The sequence below is a fragment of the Prionailurus bengalensis genome, chromosome B2 (genome assembly GCF_016509475.1).
Source record: "Prionailurus bengalensis isolate Pbe53 chromosome B2, Fcat_Pben_1.1_paternal_pri, whole genome shotgun sequence".
Classification (NCBI taxonomy): domain Eukaryota; kingdom Metazoa; phylum Chordata; class Mammalia; order Carnivora; family Felidae; genus Prionailurus; species Prionailurus bengalensis.
In genome coordinates, this window is record NC_057349.1 from 78,428,601 (window position 1) to 78,451,379 (window position 22,779).

General features: G+C 36.5%; 1 protein-coding gene across 4 annotated transcripts in view; it reads left to right on the forward strand.

The window, feature by feature from the left end:
* ORC3 (origin recognition complex subunit 3) overlaps positions 1–22,456 on the forward strand; it is a 62,120-nt gene extending 39,664 nt beyond the window's left edge. Inside the window, exons 14-20 of one of the 4 annotated variants that reach the window (XM_043591910.1) lie at positions 10,958–11,091; positions 13,464–13,543; positions 14,961–15,061; positions 18,722–18,863; positions 20,595–20,711; positions 21,448–21,527; positions 22,067–22,456. In XM_043591910.1, coding sequence (XP_043447845.1) covers positions 10,958–11,091; positions 13,464–13,543; positions 14,961–15,061; positions 18,722–18,863; positions 20,595–20,711; positions 21,448–21,527; positions 22,067–22,172 — 760 coding nt within the window. In that variant the 3' untranslated portion in view covers positions 22,173–22,456. Of the gene's footprint in view, positions 1–10,957; positions 11,092–13,463; positions 13,544–14,960; positions 15,062–18,721; positions 18,864–20,594; positions 20,712–21,447; positions 21,528–22,059 lie in introns of all 4 variants that reach the window. The other 3 variants (XM_043591911.1, XM_043591913.1, XM_043591912.1) reach the window with 3 other exon arrangements.
* Positions 22,457–22,779: the final 323 nt, after the last annotated feature.

Below are 22,779 nucleotides of genomic sequence, written 5' to 3' on the forward strand. Positions count from 1 at the left end.
GGAAAATTCACATTGAAAGCACTTTAGGTCCAGAGACTTAATAATACAAATGTCAGTGATCTAGCAGGTGCAGCTTAAGATAGGAAACTAATTTTATGCTATCTGGAAAAATAACTCCCCATGGAAACTAGATTGCCACTGAAAAGCTCTGTTTTATTTCAGTTTTTTAAATGCCAGTAAGAGATTTCTGTGTACTTCTATATGTCAACAGAGACTTCATTTGCTTTCTATTCAAGTCAACATTCCTGCCTCAACACCTAGTTGATTCTTGCTGAGTTTCCTCTTTAATTTTTGTGATTAGTGATTGTCTTCCTTTTCCAGTTGAATAGTCTTAAATTCATAGATTCCTTTGTCAGAGAGGGGCTTGCTTTTTTCTTTCTACATCTTTTTGGCATCGGTAATCTTGAGGTACAAGTCAAGGGTCAAGAATGCCAATTCCAAACTAGGTTAAGGAAACATGAGCAATAATAGTAATGGTGACAGTCGTAACCCTGTTTATAAAAGCTTGCAGTGTGTCAGGCACTGTGTTAGGTAGGCACTTTCAGTAAACTTTCCTGTCTAATACACAAGTACACCTTTGTGGCAGATACTATTATCCACACTTTACAACTCAGAATACTGAAGCATATATAGGAATTAGAATTTGCCTGAAATCTCTTAGCTGTTGATGGAACCAGAATTCTAATCCAGATCTGATTTTACAGCTGTTGTACCTTCCACTATTCTTGCTAAGATCTAAAGTATGGGCTTGGGGATATGAGTAAAGCAGAAGCAATAAATAGAAAGTGAAGTTTCAGTCATTTTGCTAAACTGAGGTCAGACACATAGGAATATAAAAAGCATTAAGGATAAAATATGTCAGGTACAGCAAAGACAGGTTAGAGTCTGGGCACTACCAAGAATCTGGGAATGTCCAGAATGGATTTCTTTTCCTTTTGTGCAGATTAGATGTGGAAAAGAAGTCAAGGACACTTGTCAGTTTAGGCATTCTAAGTAGGAATCATCTGAATTTAGGAAACCAGATATTCCCATCACCTGTCTTCAAACAATTCACATCATGAGAGAAAATAAGATTAAAATGATCACTGAATGTCACTTGGGAAAAAAAACTGAGGTACTGTAGAAACATAGTCTAGAAACATTTCCAGTTTGACTTTTTTTGTTAAGTTCCTTAAAGGCAGTATTTCTCTTGAAAAATCCCTTTTATATGGAAACTGACATGCTTAAATAATCATAAATCAACTTGATGAAATATTTTGTGATCATTGAAAAGTATTTAATTCCTGATATTTGTATGGAACCACAAAAGAATAGCTAAAATAATCTTGAGAAAGAACACAGGTGGGAGGCATCGTTCTTCTTGATTTCAAGCTATATTACAAAGCTAAAATCAGTAATCAAAACAGTATGGTGTTGACATAAAAAAAGACACATAGATGAATGAAACAGAATAGAGAGCCCAGACATAAATTCTTACATATATAGACAATTTATGACAGAGGAGGCAAGAACAGATAACAGAGAAAGGACAGTCTCTTTAATAAATGGTGCTGGGAAAACTGGACCACTTTCTTAACACCAGTCACAAAAATCAACTCAAAATGGATTAAAGATTTGAAAATAGACTTGAAACCACAAAAGTAGAAGAAAACATAAGTGAACCTCCTTGACATTGGTCTTGGCAATGATATTTTGGCTTTGATACCAAAAGCAAAAATAAACAGGTGGGACTACATCAAGCCAAAAAGCTTCTAAACAGTAAAGGAGAAACCATCAATAAAATGAAAAGGCAACCTATTAAATGGGAGAAAATATTAGGAAATCATACATCTGATAAGGGTTTAATATCCAAAATATATAAAGAACTCCTACAACTCAATAGAAAAAACAAACAATTGATTAAAAAATGGGCAGAGGAGCTAAACAGACATTTTCCCAAAGAAGACATACAGATGGCCAATAAGTGCATGAAAAGATGCTTAACATGACTAGTCATCAGAGAAATGCAAATCAAAACCTTAATGAGATATGTCCTCACACCTGTTAGGAGGCTCTTATCAAAAAGTCAAGAAATAACAAGTGGTGGTGAGGAATACTTGTGCCCTATTGGTGGAGATATAAATTGGTGCAGTCGTTATGGAAAACACTGTAGAGATTCTTCAAAAAATTAAAAATAGAACTACCATTTGACCTAGCAATTCAATTTCTGGGTGTTTATCTGAAGGAAATGAAAATGCCAACTCAGGATACCAGTGTTCCCATGTTTATTGCAGCTATTCACAATAGACAAGACATGGAAACAAGCCAAGTGCCCATCAATCAAAGAATGGATAAAGAAAAATGCACATATACACACACAGTGGAATATTATTCAGCCATAAGAATTAGGAAGTCCCTCTATAACACTGAACTCAGATACCGAGAACAGATTGGTAGTTGCCAGTGGTGGGGGGGTGGGCAAAATGACTGAAGGTGGTCAAAGAGTACAAATTCCAGTTATAAAATAAAGAAGCCCTGGGGATGTAATTTATAGTATGGTGATATGTAGTATTGCATATTTGAAAGTTTCCTGATAGAGTAAATCTTAAAAGTTCTCATCACAAGAAAGAAAATTTATAATTATGTGCAGTGGTGTATGTTAACTAGACTTCTTACAGTGATCATTTCACAGTATATACACATACCAAATCATGTACACATGAAACTAATATGTCATTTGCTAATTATCTCAGTTTTAAAGTGTATTTACGTGGTATTTGTAATGTTGAAAATATCATATATTCATGAGTGGAAAAAGACTTACAGAATTGTATGTCACAGTTATTTTTAAAATGTACGCAGCAGACATTGATGTACACGTGGGGAGCATGCAGTTATGCCTTTATAAAAGGCCATAATTTGACATGAGTGCAGTGGTTCTGCATGTCTTCCATAGCCTTTCTTCTTTCAGTCAACTCTTGGAGCATGAAGACCACATCCCTATGCAGGATATGAGGTGGTTAATTTTTTACCAAGCATGTATTATTATATAATGATATATTTAACTTAAGACACCATTTGGGAACCAGAAGTAGTAAAAATGGTGCTAACCCAGCAGTGAGCTACGTGAGTACACTGGGCTTCTTGTGGTCAGCTCTGAAAGACCTTAAGAGGAAAAATTTACCTTTCTATTAGAATTTCTAAACAGCCATCTAGAAGTCAAACACTTGACCAAGCATTTTTCAGACTTTTGAAATTCAAAAAACCTTGCTTCAATAGTAAGGTTTTAAGGGTATTGATAAAATACCCTTAGAATTTTAACTTACAGGAACATGATGGATCAGCTAGACCTGTAAAGTACTGTGATTTCACATCAGTAGCCATGGAGTGCTATGCAATGATTCTTGGATTGAGAGTAATGAGAAATGTGTCTGTCTTCTTAGGGGAATTTATTCTGCCCCTTGCCCCATCAATTGAGAATTACTTATCTAGGATTATCTCATTTTCTTCCAAATAAGGAAACCAAAGCTGGAAACACTGAGTGACTTTTATGCAGTTGACACAGCTGGAATTTAAATTTGAATCTTCAAAGTTAAGTCTGTTTTTCAGCCCTATTCCAATTATTTGGGAGGTAGTATAAAAGGTAATTTCTGTGGGTTTGTGGCCAGCAGTCCATGTTCAGAGCACACCTCAAATGTTAAAACAAACCAGCCAAACAAGCTTCTGTGGCCTCAAAACCCCCTTCCCATCCTGACACTAGGCATCTTGGCGCAGAGTATAGACATGTAAATGAAAGAACCACAGTGTCTGGTCTGCTTATCCGAAGTATAACCTTATGAGTTTGCTGGACAAACAGATTTATAAATTGAAGTTGATTGATAGCTAAAGGAATTTAGGCTGAAAGAAATTATTCTAATTTCTGAGTAAGGCTTTTGAGTTAAACAGTAATATATTAATAGGTCAGCTCAGCTTTCACTGAGTTAAAAAAAAACATGACCCAAGTAATAATATTAACATTTGATCACTTTAGGTTAGTTGAAAGAGACTAGAGATTTGGAATCTAAATAATACATTGTTTCCTGAATTTGCAGATCAACTTTAGATGAGATTTAAAGATCTAGTTAATGAAAAATAGCACAGCTCCACAGTCCATGTGATGCTTCCTAAATAGCATAATTTAGCTTTTGATGATCTAGATTTGTCTGTGCAGAAGGTATATGAGACTGTACAGTTAAAATGTAGTTTCTTTCTTAGAACAAGGATTGCCAGTCCTGAATCTGCATCATGCCAGGTCCTCCATAGTCATCTGTACACTTGTGGTGAAATCAAAGAGCTGAATTGTTGAAGCTCATTCAATAGCAAAAGATGTTGATAGTTGCTGTTTTTAAAGTAATGATTTTCAGGCTTTAGTGTACATAACAATCAGCTGAGGTGTATTAAACATGTATACTTTTGCCCTCTCCCCAATGATTCTGAATCCTTTAGAACTGGGGTGTGATGGACAGAAGGAATCTGCATTTAATAAACACTCCACCGCATTTGGACAGATGGGCCAAGGGACCACACTTTGAGAAACACTGTTCTAGAAAATAAAGGGAAGTAAGAAGAAGGTACAAAATTTTGAGGAAAAAAATGAAGCCATTGAAAGAAAAGAAAAGGCTTTATTGGTGGAGAAGCTGGATGGCTTGAGGCAGTCAATCTCAGATTGGTTCCAAAACTGGAACAAGATATTCTACTGCTAATAGTGAATAGTGTTTGTTTGTTTGTTTTTTCATCTCAGTGGACAGAAAAGATCTGAATTTGTATTTCATTTTTTCTTCACCAAACTTTTAGTGCCTGCTATTTTTTGTTAGAAAACGAGCTGGTAGCTAAGAAATGTTAAAACTGTTAAACATTCAGAAATAGCTAATCTTAGTTTGACAACTGTTTTTCTTTTGAAAAAGAAGTATAAATTTATAAAATATAGATGATATATAAAAATGTTGAAGTATATAATACATCTTTAAAATATATATATATTTTAGTTTACTCAAGTTGTTTCTAACTATATGATATAATTTAATTTACCCATTTTGACACAGAAAAGAGCATGGTGTTCCACAAAAGGCACTGTAACTTCCAAGTGCTCCCCTACATGAACCAATTTGTAAATAAAGACACTACTGTTTACTAAGACCTGAGGTCATGAAACTGTCAGTGCAGGGCCATTGCCTTGTTCATCCTTTCAAAAAATGTTGGGTTTTTTTTTTTTTTTTTTTTTTTGATGCTTGATATGTGGAGCCACCGATCTGATTACAAAGATAACCCTAGTTCTTATCTACACTGAATTTTGGCTGAGAGATGAAGGTGGACAGGTAGGCAATTACAATACAGGGGAATAAGTCTGTGATGTATGACAGGTGAGGAGGTCTAGAGTGCTAACCTCCATTGAGCAGATCGAGCAGTTTCACAAAGGAAGTGGCATCTAACATAAAATATCAAGGTATGGGAAGAATTATGGATATTTTTGGTTTCTGTTTCACTTGTTATCATATATGATTGCTTTGTTGTGTTGTCTTTGAAGTAGATAATCTCTGTGAATATAGTTTTTTGTAAGCTTTTTTATTTTCTTCTAGTTTTCATTGACATATATGCAGGTTTGAATTTTTGAGTATTTTTAAAAGCTAATTTATGATAATGTCTGTTTAAAACTTGAGAACTCATTATTTAGAGGATTTTTGCATTAGCCATGGATTGACCAGTTTCTCCTTATAGCCTGTTCTCAATCAGACCTTTATATAATCAGTACTTAGCCAGGAATTACTGGCTTTCTGCATGATGAAGCAGAACACTACATTGCCCTGCAGGATGGTTGTTTTTAATGATTGCCAAATGATTCTCTTTCTGTCTTAGTTAAGGAAACATTTCTTTTATAACAACCTATAAAGCTTTTAACACATTAAGTATCATAAGCCTTAAGTTGGTTAAAGATAATTAGCTCTTTTTTGGCATTAATGTGACCTATCTTATGTGTTTTTTCCTTTCTCTTTAATCTCGTGTGGTGGCTTTCATACTTTATAATTCTGATATTTTCTTTTCAGTTTTATGCCATTTCTTTTAAAGCTGAATGCTAAATGGGATCTCCCTGAGTTCAAAAGCACTGTCTCACTGTCTCTAGTTCCTCTCCTTTCATTCTGTCTTACCTGATTTGGTTTTTGCTCTCTATTAAAACTACTTTGAAGAAGGTCATTGGTGACTTCCCTGTTCCTAAACCTAATGGTCAGTCCTACGTCTTCATTTGTGTTAATCTGTTATCAGCATCAGCACAGTACAGCACTCTTTCCTTAATGACATTCAGGATCCCGACTCTCGGGTTTCCTCCTACTTTAGTGCATGCTCCTTCTGTCTTCTTTGGTGGTTTCTCTTCTCCTTGACACCCTAACATTACAATGTGCCAGGGTTTAGTCAAAAGCCCACTTTTTTTTTTTTGACTGCCTGACTGTTATTCCATGTACCTAATTAACATCTCCACTTAGATATCCAGTATACATTTCAAAGTTAACATGTTTAAAACTGAATGTCTGATCTTCCCTTTAACCTTAGAATCTTCGTGTAGTCAGTCTTTTTATCCTTCCCATTGTTGAAATCCAAAAACTTGGGTTCTGGCTTCAAAATATATCAAGAATCAAACCTCTTTTTGCCACCTTCCCTCACTGGTAACACCTGTCCAAGTCACTATCGTCTCTCATATGGAAAATTGTAAAACTGGTTTCCCTTGCTTCCATACATGCTCCCCCTATGGGTTTTTCTCAAAACAGCAGTCAGCACAGTCCTTTTAAAATATATCATACAATTTCATTCCTTTGCTCTAAACAATTCCATGAACTCCCCTTTTCACTCAGAATAAAAGCCACAGTCTATATAGCAACCCTCTGTGATCTAGCCCTGCATTGCCTATCTCTTATTTCATTTCCTACTACTTGATTTCTCTTTCCACTCCAGCCATCTTGACCTCTTGTTCTTCTTGAACATGCCAGACCTACACTCAGTGTAGGCCCTTTGCATGCATTATTCTCTCTGCCAGGAAAAGTTCTTACAAATACTCTCTTACCTCCTTCACGTGGTTGATCAAATATCTTCTTCTCAGTGAGGCCTAATAATCATTTTGAAATTCAAACCTATCTGCTCCTCCCCAAACTTCCGCCTTAATATTTTTCTATAATAATGTCAAGTTTTAGTATGCACATAGTAATATGAGACATAGCGTTTGTTGTCTGTGCCCTACTTCCTCACCCCCCACCCATTAGAATACAAGTTTCATGAATACAGGGGTTTTTGTTTCACTGAGATGTATCCCAAAAGCCCAGAACAGTGGCTGGTATGTAGTAGGCATTCCCTAAGTGTTCACTGAATGAATGAATGTTTTCATGACTCACTAATTGGTTGAAACCCATTTTGAAAACTCAGTTTGAAACATGCTGGTCTAGTGGCTAGACTGAATCCTTAATTTTCTATTTGGGTGTTATTATAAAAAACTTTGAGGGATAAACTAAAATTTTCATTTTTTAGTTTTCAGTTTTGTTCAATTAGGTTTGGTTTGTCCAAAGTGGAGTCACTCTAATAATAACCTAAGTGAAAACATAACATTGCTTTTTGATATTACCATTCGTGTTCTATAACTTTGAAAGCCAGTCATCTACTGCTAACAGTTTGTACTTCTAGATTTTTTTCTAGGCACCAACAGGTATTAAATCATACTGGATAGGATGTTCTACAACTTGCATTTTTTGGTTTTGAAATTTGGTTCATTTTTGTTGTGGTAGTTATTTGTTTTGTACCTAATATCCTACCGTGGACACTGGGTCTTGAAATGTGGTGCAGCATGGTTGGTAATAGTATGGATGCCAAGCCAGACTTGGTTCTAATCCAGTCAAATTACCAAATTGGCAATTGCCAGTTACCAGACTCTAGACAGGTTACTTAAGTTTTCTGTGTCTCTGTTCCTCATCTCTTAATGTGGCAATAATAATTACTACATCATATAGTGTAGTAGAGATCAAATTCTGCCAAATACACATGTGCATATATGTTAACTGTCATCACTAGTACTATGTCATTGTTTATCACAGCTACATAATATCTCGTTTTGAAAATGTAACATTTTATTTAATCAGTCCCTTGTTTGATAAGTATTTGGGTTGTTTCTAATTCTTCACTGTTACAGTAATCACCAAGGGTAAATGTTCTAGTACATTTGTGTAATTTTCACAAAAATAAATACACATTTAATAGACTTTTGGGGTCTAAAATATAAACACTTTGTCCAACATACACTTGTGCCAACAGTGTATCAGTATTTGTTTTCCCACACTCATGCTGATGCTGGATATTATTAGGCTTAAATATCATTATTTTCTTCTAGTATTTTATAATTGATGGACTAGTTCTTTCTCCTATCCCCATGCCATACTCACATCTTTATTCTGTCTGAAATAATATTGAGGTAATGATCTATTATTCTCAAACTATTTCCATCTCTTCCCCAGTAATTAGAAGTACTACCTTGTATTATGTACCAAACTCCTATATATTCCTTGATCTCTTTGTAGACTTATTCTCATTATTGACCTGTCCATTCCTATAAAGTGCCATCTGATTTTAATCACTGTAGCTTATACTTTTTAATATATTAATAGCCCCACTGTACACAGTCAAGTATATACACATTATTCCTCTTTTTAAGGAACAGTTATTTTTCCATATAAATTTTAGGATAATTTTATTGGGGTTTAAACAAATACTCACTGGACTTTTGTTTCAAAAAGTGTTAAAAGTATAGACTTATTTGGAATGAATTTGTATCTCTAAAACTTTAAAATGTCTATTCACTTATTCAGGGTTTTCTTTTTTGATATGTCTTACATATTTGCTATAAAGTATATTGCTTTGTTTCCTATAGTTTTTGTTGCCATTTTGAATATGTTCTTTTTTTCCATTACATAGTTTAATATAAGTTGGATTACATGTACATGTAAGGTGTCAACACAGGTGTATGTGTATACATGTCTTACATCCACACATCCTTCATACTCTTTAATACTTATGCAGTTCTTTTAGATTTTCCAATCTTATAGTCACATCATATGCAAATAATAAATTTCATCTTCCTTTGTAATGTTTGCACCACTTCTTTTTTCTTTCCTTTTTTTTTTTTTTTTGCACCACTTCTTTTTTCTTAATTTGTTGTAGCGACTGGACTGTAGAATGATATTAAATAATAGTGATGATAGCAGGCATATGTTGATTCTGTGTATATATAATTTAATTGAAAAAATTTAATGATTTTATAGGGTTGGTCACATTATTAGCTCTACTTCAAGACTTGTTTTATATTAAACTGGAGAGTACTTGGGAAAGTGTAAGATCTTTTGCTCTTCTGGAAACAAGAACATTACCTTTGGCTAATAAGAAAAAGAGTGATAACTCTCTGAATTCCTGGACGTTTACATCTGAAGTGAAGGATCTATCCCCTCCAACAAATGTCATGTTAAAAGTTATGACTAATAAAGTTTGATTTCAAAATTATATGACATAATGACATTTTTTCCCCTTATATCCTGAAAGCCAATAATAGGCGGGGCTTTGTCTCTCTCAATACTCAGTTTTGTAAGCTGCAGATAGATGCCCAGAAGGGCTGCCTGCAGCCTGGTACGCTTTTTCTCAGGGTGCTGCTGATGTGAGTTACCAGCTTCTGCCCCGCGAGCAAGCCATTGTCAGTGTTTCCTCGGACCCTGGAGATGCTGGTCGTGGCTATTTGAATAGGGCTAACGTTTGTCAGGTATAACAGATTGTTCAAATGTATCTGACTTTGAGTTTAACTCTTTTAAGTTTAACTTCATCTGGGCAATAGAAAGTCAGACATTTTAAGTAATGTCAAATGTAATTGAGAATTAAATGTGTTGGTTTAATTTTCTTTGACCTCTAGCTGCCTTTCATTCACATTTTTATTATGAAAAATGTCAAACATAAGGTAGTTATCTTGCAGAATAGCCTAAATTTTGGATTTGTCTGAGTCCTTCATGATTAATACAAGAACTTTTAATCATAGTAGTCTTCAGTTTTTAGGTCCATTTGCTGAAAATAATTTTTATACTTGTGTCATGGCACTTAATAATTACTAATATTGACCTAATTCCATTTCATTCTGTTACTGAATATGATCTTAATAGAGAGATCCTATAAGTAAGGGTTCTGAGAATGGGATCCTAATTTTTAGAAGATCTGTGTTCTCTCTATTTCTAACAGATTTCTTCTGTGGCCTTGAATGCATTATACAACCATTCCACCTGTGCTATATAAAACACACAGAATTGCTTACCTTTTAAAACAATTTAGTGGATTTAATGGCTGATGTTTATAAAGCCCATAGAATATGTTAAAATATAGCTAAGATGGTAATAATTAGAGAAATGATTATGGTAGTTTTTGGTCCTTTCAAATAAGCTTTCATTTAGTTTAAGTGTTGTATCTTCAGCAGACATTTCTGTCTCAGATCTGAAGCAAAGGGACACTAACCTTAAATGCCTACCTACTGTGTGGTAAGCATTGGGCTAGAGTCTTCAGATGCATCTCCTCATTTAATTTTTAAGCCTCCATCTAACCTGTGAAATATGTGAATTCTTATTTCCATTTTATAGACCAGGAAACCCAGGGTCAGAGTGGTTTGGTAACTTGCTGTGTACTACAAACCTAGTAAGTGCTGCAATCAGGCTGTGAGCCTGGAGCTTTGTACATTTGTGAGTTGAGCTTTATTATGAGAACTTTTCTAAATACTTCTGAAATGTCACATACATTGAGGAAAATCTCTCCCCCCAAATTTGGTAGCTACTAGTGAAGAATTTATACCATCTTTTTCTGACCAGAAACATTTAATATACAGAGTGTTAAGTATATTAATTTTCCCATTACAGTATGTCTCCTGTCACTGATTATATTCTAGGATGTTGGCAAAGGATGAACTGATGACCATACTTCAGAAATGTTTCAAGGTTTTTAAGTCCTCTTCTGAAAAGCAGCTTGGGAGCACAGCAAAGAGGATAGAGGAGTTTCTGGCCCAGTTTCAGAGTCTTGATGGTGAGAATATAGCATCTTGCCAATTGTACTGGCTATGAAATTTAACTAAATAACATGGAAAACCCCATTTTCTGATGTTTGATAGATAAAGAGATAAAGTAGTTCATGGGCAGTCAGCATACCAACCCTCAGAATATCATATCCTGACAATCACAAATAAGACAAGTGGTTCTCTTCCAGATTTGGTTTGAACAATGAAGATCATCAAATGGTCAGGAAAAAAATTCTTTCCAGATGGACAGCTTAGAGGACTTACATTTACCTTAAAAAAAAAAAAGAAATCAAAAAGATTGGAGAGAGTAGCAGGGCATTATAATTAAGGACTCCTTTTAGATGTTTTTTCTTAAGCATTTCATCAAGTTCTTTTAGATTTCAAAAACACTGCATAAATCATTTGTAAGCCTGAAGAATTAATAGCTGTGAACCACTTTCACAAAAATGAGGCTCATTGGTATGCTGATTACCAAAATATGCATGAGGTTTGCTTTAATCTGATTTATAAAAGCTATAATCTTTCAGTCCTAAATGAACTGAGGCAGCCTGGCATTCCCATGTTGAAGTGTTGTAATTTCCTTGATTTTGCCTGACCGCCACACGGTCATTTATATTTGCTGAATGCTGCGATGCCTGATTGTGTATAAGTAGCCATGTTATGATGCAGCAGGACTTCTCTGTGTTTTCCAGGGGCACCATGGATTGATACTGATCGTTAACTTTTCATGGGCTCTTCTCTTGCTCTCGTTCTAGCACTAAAGTATGGTATTCTTTTGGTAAAACAAACAAAAAGAGTATGGACCCTTTATTTTCCCCGACTTAGGGAAATTTTACTTTGGGAGGTTGAGGGAATGAGGCAGCGTGGTATGGAAACTGCTTTTGCTGAGATCCCTCCATATCTGTCCACAGCTGCCATGCTAGGTCAGTGGAAGATGAAGAGAAAGTTTCCTTGGCTGGAGTGACATGAGCAGCCAGCACGAGGAAGTACAGTACTAAGAGGGTTCGCTTCAGGCTGTGTGTAGGCATTGCTCTTTTGCACTGTAGCATGAGCTGAACCATTTTTCAAATCATATTTTAAAGGACTGGAGATTAGTGTAGAAATCATTGAGTTCAGTTACAAACAGACTAAAGCCCAGGAAGAGAATGTACTTCCTCCAGATCCCACAGCTAGCTAGTGCTAGCACCCGGGCTCCAGCTCCCCTCTCATAAGCCAGCTCATTGCTTTTGTTCATTCATTCATAATTTAAATGCCCCTTAACTGTGGTTATTGGGACAGTGAGGGGACACCCTTAAGGACATAAATAAGGTAAAAGACTTAATATATATAAGTAGGTAAATTTCAATCTTTTAAAAAATTGGACTCAGTTTTTATTTTGTAAAATAAAACTTGATATTATAACAATTAACATAAGCTGGTGAAATAAATTGTGATATACTAAATAATAAAGGAATGCAGCTTTTTGAAATGGGAAGTTTGGAGATAAAGATGATTAACATTCTGAAGATAAAGAATTTTACAAGTTGAAGTAAAACCACTGTAAAGAAATATCTGTATTGTCTATTCTCAGAAGTGATACTCTGTTAATAATAAAGTAAAATTAACACCCCCCCCCCCGCCAACACACACACACATTAGACAAGTAGAGATATTTGACTATATGCTATCTCTGGTTCCTTAACTATGTTTTATAGTCTGGGTTTAAAATTACATTTGTAGGGTCACAGTGTCAGATCAGGTTTTCAAGGCTCTGCTACGTGCTAATGAAATGGCACAAAGAATTTATTAGATATTTAACCTTAAATTATATTTTTCTTTTTTTTTTTTTAATTTTTTTTTTCAACGTTTTTAAATTTATTTTTTTGGGACAGAGAGAGACAGAGCATGAACGGGGGAGGGACAGAGAGAGAGAGGGAGACCCAGAATCGGAAACAGGCTCCAGGCTCCGAGCCATCAGCCCAGAGCCCGACGCGGGGCTCGAACTCACGGACCGCGAGATTGTGACCTGGCTGAAGTCGGACGCTTAACTGACTGTGCCACCCAGGCGCCCCAAATTATATTTTTCTTGAATGAAGAATTATCCATAGCTAAGAAGAAATTTATTCTTTTAGAACAGTGCAGATTCTGCAGCCACATCCTCTTGTCTTAGATTTAGTCCAAATAAGCCATGTGAATGTGAAATTCCTAAAACCTGCCTTACACTAGGAAGAGGGTTGTTTTAGAGCCTCATGCTCTCCAGAAGCACAACTATACCTTTCACCAGCTACAGTTTTCTGTTCCCTTTGGTGCACTTTATTTCCCGTGGAGTTCTAGAAATATTTGTTCTTTTGACTGGAATGGATTTACCCTAGTTGCTGTATATTGGTTTTATATTAAAAAGCAGAAGCCAAAGAAGAAGAAGATACTTCAGGGCTACAGTCAAAGGGGCTTCAGAAGACAGACCTTTATCATCTTCAGAAGGTAAATTTTCCTTCCAACTGCATCTTGCAACACTCCTTTTTTTAGTGTGTGCTCTAGATTAGCTCTGCCTGTGTTTTGTTTTTATTTTTCATCCACAATCAGGAACAAAGCAGATTTTGTAACACACTTATAAATTGAACATCCTGTTTATCTGATCCACTGCCATCCTCATTCTCTATTTACAAAGTCTGGAATTTACTAGCCAACATAGGTGGAAACTGTTCCTTCAGGCTTAGAATAGGAATTAACCAGCAGTAAGGAAAAAATGGGAATATTTGTTGCAAAAAGGTATCTGATTATTTATCTGATGCATTTGACTTTTTGTTTGATCAAACAGAAATCCATAAGAACCTAACCCATTAATTTTAGGGACTTGACTTTTTAATGCATATTCAGTAGAGAGCAGGAACTGAGCCACAGTACACCCAACATAATCTTTGTCAGTTAATTCTAACTTTAGGATCTTGGTTGTCAAAGTAAAGAACATTCTTTGTATCATGATACCAAGTTATGATAAATGTAAACTTTCAATCAAAGCAAGGCAGAACACATTGAATTTATTCTCATGGCCAAAGTGTAAGGATTTTTTTCCTTCTACTTATAAGTCCTTTTCTTTTTTTTTTTTTCTTTTTTTTTTCTTTATTTTATTTTTTTTTTTTTCAACGTTTATTTATTTTTGGGACAGAGAGAGACAGAGCATGAACGGGGGAGGGGCAGAGAGAGAGGGAGACACAGAATCGGAAACAGGCTCCAGGCTCCGAGCCATCAGCCCAGAGCCTGACGCGGGGCTCGAACTCACGGACCGCAAGATCGTGACCTGGCTGAAGTCGGATGCTTAACCGACTGCGCCACCCAGGCGCCCCTAAGTCCTTTTCTTTTTTAAGAAAATTTTTTTAAAATCTATTTATTTATTTATTTATTTATTTAGGTGGGGGAGGGAGAGACTGAGCGCACATGCACAAGCTAGGGAAGGGTGCAGAGAGAGAGGGAGGCACAGAATCTGAAGCAGGCTCCAGGCTCTGAGCTGTCAGCGCAGAGCCTGATGTGGAGCTCGAACCCATAAACCATGGGATAATGACCGGAGCCAAAGTCGGCTGCTTAACCGACTGAGCCACCCAGGCTCACCCCATATAAATCCTTTTCTTAAACGAACCAATGGGTTGTGGATTGTGAGCACTCTACCGTATAATAGCAATGAAGTGAACTGCTCTTTTTCTTTTTCCCTGAAATAAACTTGATATATATTTGAAGCAAAACACTTAGGAGGAGAGATTCTTTGCAGACCTTAAAAATAAAAAATAAATGCAACCCGCATTGATCTTGCTCTTTCTGTGCACATTCTGTCTGTGGACCTAGAGCTCCCCTCTGAGTTTTCTGTTGTAGAATCACCAGAAAAAATATGTTCTTTCATCCATAGTCCTTATTGGAAATGAAGGAATTAAGAAGAACCAGTAAGAAGCAGACCAGGTTTGAAGCACTCAGAGAAAAAGTTGTCAACTTCATTGACAGTCTGGTGAGGTGAGTCTGTTGCTCTTAAGAGCTAAAAATCAGGCTATTTTCCCAATAACACTGGGGTGATAGCTGTCCATAGCCAATCCAGGGCACTTTCTCCTAGATTAGGCTTTATGCTTTTCAGGCCCCTTCATCTAGCTTAGAATTGTAATTTTGATTCATCCTTATTAAGATGTCTCATCAAAGGACTAGTTCATTCCTTTACTGCCAGTTCAAGAACACAGATTTAAATTTGATCTATCTAGTTCATTAGGCTGGGGTTGGAGGAGTGGGGTGTGAAAATAGAAAGCTGAGTGTTTTTTACCCTAACAACAGAATGTTTGCATTGCACTGTATCCTTGCTCTGCCTGTGCTGGGAGTATGATGGGTCTAGGCCAAGCCCAGAAGACACAGCCAGCTAGCCATAATGCCCTCTTTTATCCAGAGTAAGGCGCTTCTAATTCTAAAGAATACCAGTGCAACTTATTATCAGCACTAGATTCATGTTGAGAAATGTAATTTAGAAGTCCATTAGCCTATATTTTAAGATTATTTCTTTTTGGGAAACCCAGATCATTCTGATTCATAGATTTCCCAAAAGCCAATTTTATGTAGCTGTGTAGGATTTCCCACCTAAGCCGCCTTTCAGGCAATTGGGACATGCTATAAGGGGGGGGGGGGGGGGGGGGGGGGGAGAAGTGTGAAAACTAAAATTATTTAATGGTTAAAAAATAGGAAAAAGCTGTTATTTATCATTGCTTATTCTGTATTTTAATGGCAGTTCAAACAGCAGGCTAGGCACTGAATATAATCAAGTGCCAAAAAGAACAGCTCAGTTACTGAAGGCAGAGTAGTTTTCTGATAAATGACCTGTCCTTCTTCAAAGTGAAAAGTTCCATTTTCCAGGACAGTGTGGGAGCCATTGTTGCTAATCATTAGGGAGAAATTGCTAATGTCATGCAAGAGGTCCAAATGATCAACCAAGTGTGACAAAAGGTAGGTTAAAGTAAGAAATGTGTCATGTAAAAGTGATGCAATGCAACATCGAATTGACCTGCTGGCCGGAATTGACCTTTTAGAACTTTAGTTAACCTTGCCCTCCTGTTAACCTTGCGCTACTGGGCTTTCCTGTTCTGTAGTTTTTGCCCCAGGTTTCTGGCTCCTTTCCTTTACCAACCTGTGGCCATTGTTATTGCTAAAAAATGTAGTGTATTTTAACATAATTGTAGGCTAAGTGCCAGGTTCCTTTCTGAGTTCCTACAAATCCCAAATTGTAGGCTTTGAAATCAAACAGCTATTCCTCTTTTGTGATCTTTGACCTAATTATGTCTGACTTTTTACCTTTCTGAGCGGTTACCGAAATAAAGTTGAGCATGATTGAATTGTGCTGTGTTGTGAAATCACAAAATTATCCATACTAGGATTTACTGTCTTTATCAAAATTGACTATCCCAGGCAGGAAGAGATTAGGATTGTAGCATGTTAGAACTAAAAGGGACCTGAGGAGTCATGTGGCACCTAAAGCCCAGAGTGAAGCTAGGACTTCTGGATAGTCACACAGTCCTAGTCTACTGACATCCATCAAAAGTCCCTCTCCATTTCTCCATACAGTCTCCAAGGAGACCACATCACAGATGTTTGAACAGAGTTTGGAGTCCTGGAGAAAAGATGTTTGTTAAAGATAAATATAAGCAATAGACTTTGAGAGACAGGGTTCTCCGTTTACCTTGAGCAGCTCTTGATGAAACTACTGAGAATTATAAGTACTACTTTCTAAGTTACTGTTTTCACCAGAATACAAACTTCAACTTTGTAGCCCTTGTTGACACTAAGTGGTCCTATCAGTTCCCACAAAACCACCTCTTTTGTTTGTGACCTCTGCTTCTCCCAGCAAATAAGCTGCAGAAGTATGCTTCTATGCTAATCTCCACATTTGCAGTTGGACAGAAATCCTAATGTGTGATGATGTTTTGTCACTGTTGTTGTTCAACTAATGTAGCAGCCCAGTGTAAACAAAATACAGGCATATATTTTATTTTGCCTCTGATGGAGGTTCTTTGAGGGTATCCACATAGGCCTTTTGCCTTGGGAATTACCTGAATTTCTAAACATTAAATAAATATAAAGATGTTAAAAAGGGAGAGGAGTAAAAATGAAAAATGTGAGATAATAGTTTTTTTCTGAAACTGACTCTGTCTGGTTGCCTTGTTTGATTTCCAGTCCTTACTTCATAGCAGGGACTTCCAACAGGGTCTTTTAATGACAGTCATTATAATGATTGGGGAGAGACAGCCTGAGGTTGGTGCAGGAAGAGCTGATTACAAACTGGGTAGCCAGCCAGCTAGGGAGGCAGTTGATGTCACAAAACCTGTGCCAGAGGCTACAGCTAATTTAACCTTGAGTAAGAGGTTAGCAGTACTTAAGGTACAGAATGCTGATCCTTAGCGCCAATTCAAAATCCTAGACTTTGCCAGTGGGTTTTCTTCTGATGAACTCTGGGGAAGGAGCAGCATCTACAAGTGGAATGAGCAGGGGGCCAGGAGCTTTCTTAAGATGAGGAGAGGTGATGTGCATGGTTAATACCTCCATGTCCTCTTCTCCTTAAAGCTACTGACCACACAGGTGGAGCAGGTGTAGAGGGATTTTGTCCCAAGAGGGGAGACAGCCAGGACACGGGGAAGAAGAGGGTAATTTCTCTGGTGGCGAGGCTGAGGCAGCTGCTTTTTCTACCTGCACTTGGTGAACTGACACAAATCTGTCATGTGGCTAAAATATTTAAAGCCCAGGACAGGACTAAGTCCCCTGAATCTTTATGAAGGCATGTGAATGAACTACTTTAAACAAGTTAGTAACTTACTACTCTTACCCTTGCGTTGTGTTTGCCAAGGTTTCTCCCTTCCAATTTGCTACCCTCCAGGCCACTCAAGAGTGATGTCACTGTCAGGGCAAGCTGATAGGCTCATTAGACATTGAAAGTGAACTTTTTAATGCTTTATTTCCTAAGTTCAAATTTCATTAAAATTGGTTTGTCATCTAGCTCATAAATAAGAGAAAAAACACAAGTTTCAGTGGTTTTTCTAATTAAAATTTTAGTGATGAACAGTTGGCTTGTTTTCTAATATTCTGAAGCTAAAATTTAGCCTTTTCAGTCTTCGAAAGTAAAATTTAATTCTAACATATAAAAACCTCCCACGTATCATTTCTATGAAACTTCAAAAAATTTCCCATGTTCCCAAAAGAATTTCCTAACTTCTTAAATCCAGGTCTGAGGCCCGTGTTATAAACCCTGCCAGGAGTTATAGGTCTGCTGTGGTAAGGAGTGTAGCTATCTTGGTTTTCTCAACAATTACTTCAAGAAAGTATTCTTTAATACTGTAAGGTATCATAAAGCTTTTGAGCAGAAATGTAACTTAGGTACATTTGTTCCTAAAGGTTTAAATCAGAACTGAAATACAGTTTCTTAAACTCTATTAGAGTCTGAAAGTTTTAAAAAATATTGTATGAAAAAGGTACAATTCTGAGTGAACCTGTACTATTATATTTGGCTTTTGTTTCATTTGTTTTTGGTTCTTGATTTTGCTTTTTAAGTAAGTTGCTCAGTCTTCCAGAGGACTGACAAAATGTTACACTGAAAATAAACCTGTGCTTATCTAAAAGCAGATACCTACCTCCCTTTGGCTGTTTCAGAGAATACCTTCTGCCTCCAGAGACACAGCCTCTGCATGAGGTGATGTACTTCAGTGCCGCCCACACCCTGCGTGCGCACCTGAACGCTGCTCCCAGAATCGCCCTCCACACTGCACTCAACAATCCTTATTATTATCTCAAGGTAAAAAGCCTGTTTGTTACTCTGAAAGTTTGATTCAGACCCCAGGCTTCATTTACCACAAAAATATTGTAAATTTGCAGTCCTAATAAATGGGGAGTTGGTAGCGCAGGATTATACCTCTTTTAGGTGTAAAAAAATTCTTTAGACTTTAGAGGGCATTTTCTAAGCCAGTGAATAATGCTGCCAACTTTCGATTGTGTGTAATTATCTTCCCCTTCATGTGGTAAAATGCCCGATCACAGGCACGAAGACACCAGAGTATAATGCTACTACTCTTGTGAAAATAAATGTTTCCTACAGACATAACATCAGATCATGGATCAAACAGTATTTAAAAGATCCAGATTGTTTCTGATATAAGAAATAAATAGTTTGGGATTTTCAATCAAAGATCTACTCCGAGAGAGTATCTCAAGAGCTGAGTATAGAGGATGGCCAATAATCTGGCAGGGATGAAACTCCTAAAACCCAGACATATTTGCTAGCTCCAAGAAGCTTTTCTTGGGGCACCTGGATGGCACAGTTGGTTGAGCATCTGACTCTTGACATCTGCTGAGATCATGATGTCACAGTTTGTGGGATCAAGCCCTGCGTTGGGCTCTGCACTGACAGCACGGAGCCTGCTTGGGATTCTCTCTCTCTCTCTGCTGCTCCCCTGCTCGAACACATGCTCTCTCACAAAAGAAACTTTAAAAAAAAAAAAAAGCTGTTTTTTAAACAGAGTTCAGTACAGTTCAGAGTTTTAAAAACTTCAGATGAAGCCATCATTTTAAACATTTCAGTAAGTTTATGTATACATGAAATAATCTGTTGGCAATTTGCTAATACATTCATTTGTTTTGAACTCAGCTAAACACCTAGAAATCTTGGCCCAAAAGATATTTAAGAAATGATTCCATAAAAATCTATGAAGAATGTTCCACTTTACTGGTTTTCTATTCCAAAATGGCACTCAAGCTAGCATGCTAAGCATTACAAGAGAATACTGAGTAGGAAGATAGAAATCAGTGGTTTTCAATGATGGTGGTAGTGGGGAGCTTGAATATTTCATATTTAAAGCACAAAATATTTTTACTATATAAAACACAAATTAAAATTTCTCTTCAGTGGTAGGTCACAGTAGAGATCTGGTATGATTTTAAGAGTCTTTGGGGAGGATATATTACAACCTCCATGTGTATGTATGTGTGAGAGATTGTCTCAGTAAGAACTATAGATTTCAAACAAGTTAAAAAAGATGGGTTTTGTAGGAGTTAGTTAGGATCTGCAGTGTTTGACAGCTTTTTGAGAAGTAACTTACAACTCTGGTAGTGGTATGTTGGTATTAATAGAGAATAATTATTGCTATAATTACAAGTGTTAGAAGTGGCATTTTATTGAAAATCCCAAGAAAGTCCATAAACTTTTTATGGAAAATAGAAATGCATTAGGGTCTCTGAAAATAATAATGTATGATTAAAATTGAAAAATTAATAATTGGATTAAAATGAAAAATACACTTGTTTTCTGATCCTGATTATTCTTCCAGTGACTAGGAGGTAAGGGGATGATGATGAAGACCTAATCCAAAACAAGAGCTAAGTAACTGTTAGTAAATGCAGCTCACTAAATAAAGGAAACCAAAGACTCCATATACTGGCTTACTGAATTTAGTTTGAGGGTTCATTAATGGCTGCTTGTGTTCCTAATCATTTCTAAAAGGCAGACATCTTAGTTTACTGTTGTTTTTAGAATGAAGCACTGAAAAGTGAAGAAGGCTGCATTCCAAATGTCGCCCCGGACATCTGCATAGCATATAAACTGCACCTCGAGTGTAGCAGGCTAATCAACCTTGTGGACTGGTCAGAGGTAGGTCAGGGGGAAAAGAGCAAGCTGTATATTTGCCTCGCCATCCGTGACCATTCTCCTGGGGTTTTAATACTTCTGGTACTTTGGAACTCATCTTTCATTTTTTTAATGCCCTGTTCTTTTGTTTGGAAAGCATAAATCCCCTCATATTGCAAAATCTCCTCCAGATAAGCAGGTCATTCAACGGTCCCACTCCAAGTCCCGTGCACTCTGATTCCACACCTCAACCGAGTGAATTTTGTGAGTGTGCCAGGTCAAAATAAGTATGTGACCTACCCCTACAGTTAACAGTAAGCAGGAGCTAAACAGTTTAGGTTGGTTCTGTTATTCCACAGAAGTGTATTATTAACTAGTGTTTCCCTTATCACATAAAACAAAAAAAATATTGGAATAGCTATACAACAGATGTAGCAATCAGGAAGTACAAGGAATGCTTGGCAAGGCAACCGACGACTGTTGTTACTAAGATAAATAACTTCTTTCCATCCTCAGAAGAACATTACAAAGTTAACTCTGTCAGAGGCCCTATTTAACAGATGTCACCATTTAAAAATATGCATGATTGGCACCTTCTAAGAAGATTAGTTTTAAGAACCTGAAATTTGGTGCAATATTTTAAAAATGTGCCAGCTATCAGCAGCAGTACTTGACCTGGCTTCATACAGTCATCAAATGCAATAAAAGATACTTGGCAGTGATAGAGATTTTTATTTTCTTCTGTCTTGTCTCTCAAAAGGCTTTTGCAACAGTTGTGACAGCTGCTGAAAAAATGGATGCAAATTCTATAACCTCAGAAGAAAGGAATGAAATTATCCAGTATCCTTTTTTAAAAAACCAGTTCTACAATGTCCAGGTTTACATGGTGTATAAGCCTATAGTTTCTCCAGACTTATTTTAGAGATTTATAAAGATGTGCCCCAGACAACATTATTTCTTGTTAATATTAACCATACCATCCCAGAATAACTTGTTTCTAAACACTTATTCCAAGTTTAAAATGAGACCAAATCCCAAACTTGTATCAAGGTCATACTCCCGAATTTAGCAAAAATGTCCCATAACTGTCATTGTAATTATGTTTTTCTAAGGTGATCGATGATGTACTATTAGAAGTTGAAGGGGAAGCAATTTTCAGACTAAGAAAAATTAGAATTAGGTAAGCTTTAAGCACTTTACCATTCATGTCTTGTCGACAGTGGATTCTAATTACATTTGATGTTTTCCAGTAAGGGTTACGGTTTAATTTAGGAATAGATATTTGAACTTTACTTCAGTTTAACAACTGATGTTTTAACATTGAGATTTTAACCTTTTTGTCAAAAAATATGGCAAATTTCCTTAGCCGCAGCCTCCAGTGCTCGATTTATTAGAGCTGTTTCCGAACTAGAACTTTTAGGATTTATAAAACCTACCAAACAGAAGACTGACCATGTGGCAAGGCTAACATGGGGAGGCTGCTAGAAAGCAAAAAGGACACCAGTCATATTTATAAACCACCATGAGACTGTTGGCGAGAAATGTATAATCCTTGTGTGATGCTTCACCACAAATAGACTGCTCACCACAAACAGGAACATATCAAAATACCTTTGGAGTACTTTAGAATCCAACAAATAATATGCTTACATTTTAACTAAAACCTCTCGCACATTATCACTGCAGTTTTCAGTCATTTCTAAATTATAAATGTTCTTGAGCACACATAGTTTATAAATGTAATAAATTCCTTTATCCAGGAGTATAAATTCTTTGCAGTTTGTTTAATAGTACTCATTACTGCTCCCTCAGTTTCTTGAACTGGCATTCCTCCCTTTAGTAAATTGTGTAGTAAGTAAAATGAATATTCTACAGGTTTATTTCTCCTAGTGACTAGAGGTTCTAAAACTGCCTCTGCTGTCCCATTTCCTTTAGTCTGAAAAAAATTTTAAATCCCAAGCTCTTTGGCTTTATGCTTAAATACAGTAAATATTCTACTTTAGAATGACCCATCATGGAGTTGTAGAGCCTGTAAGATCTTTACAAATCACATCTCAATCTTAGGATATCCAACTGAGGAAAAGTAAAGTCC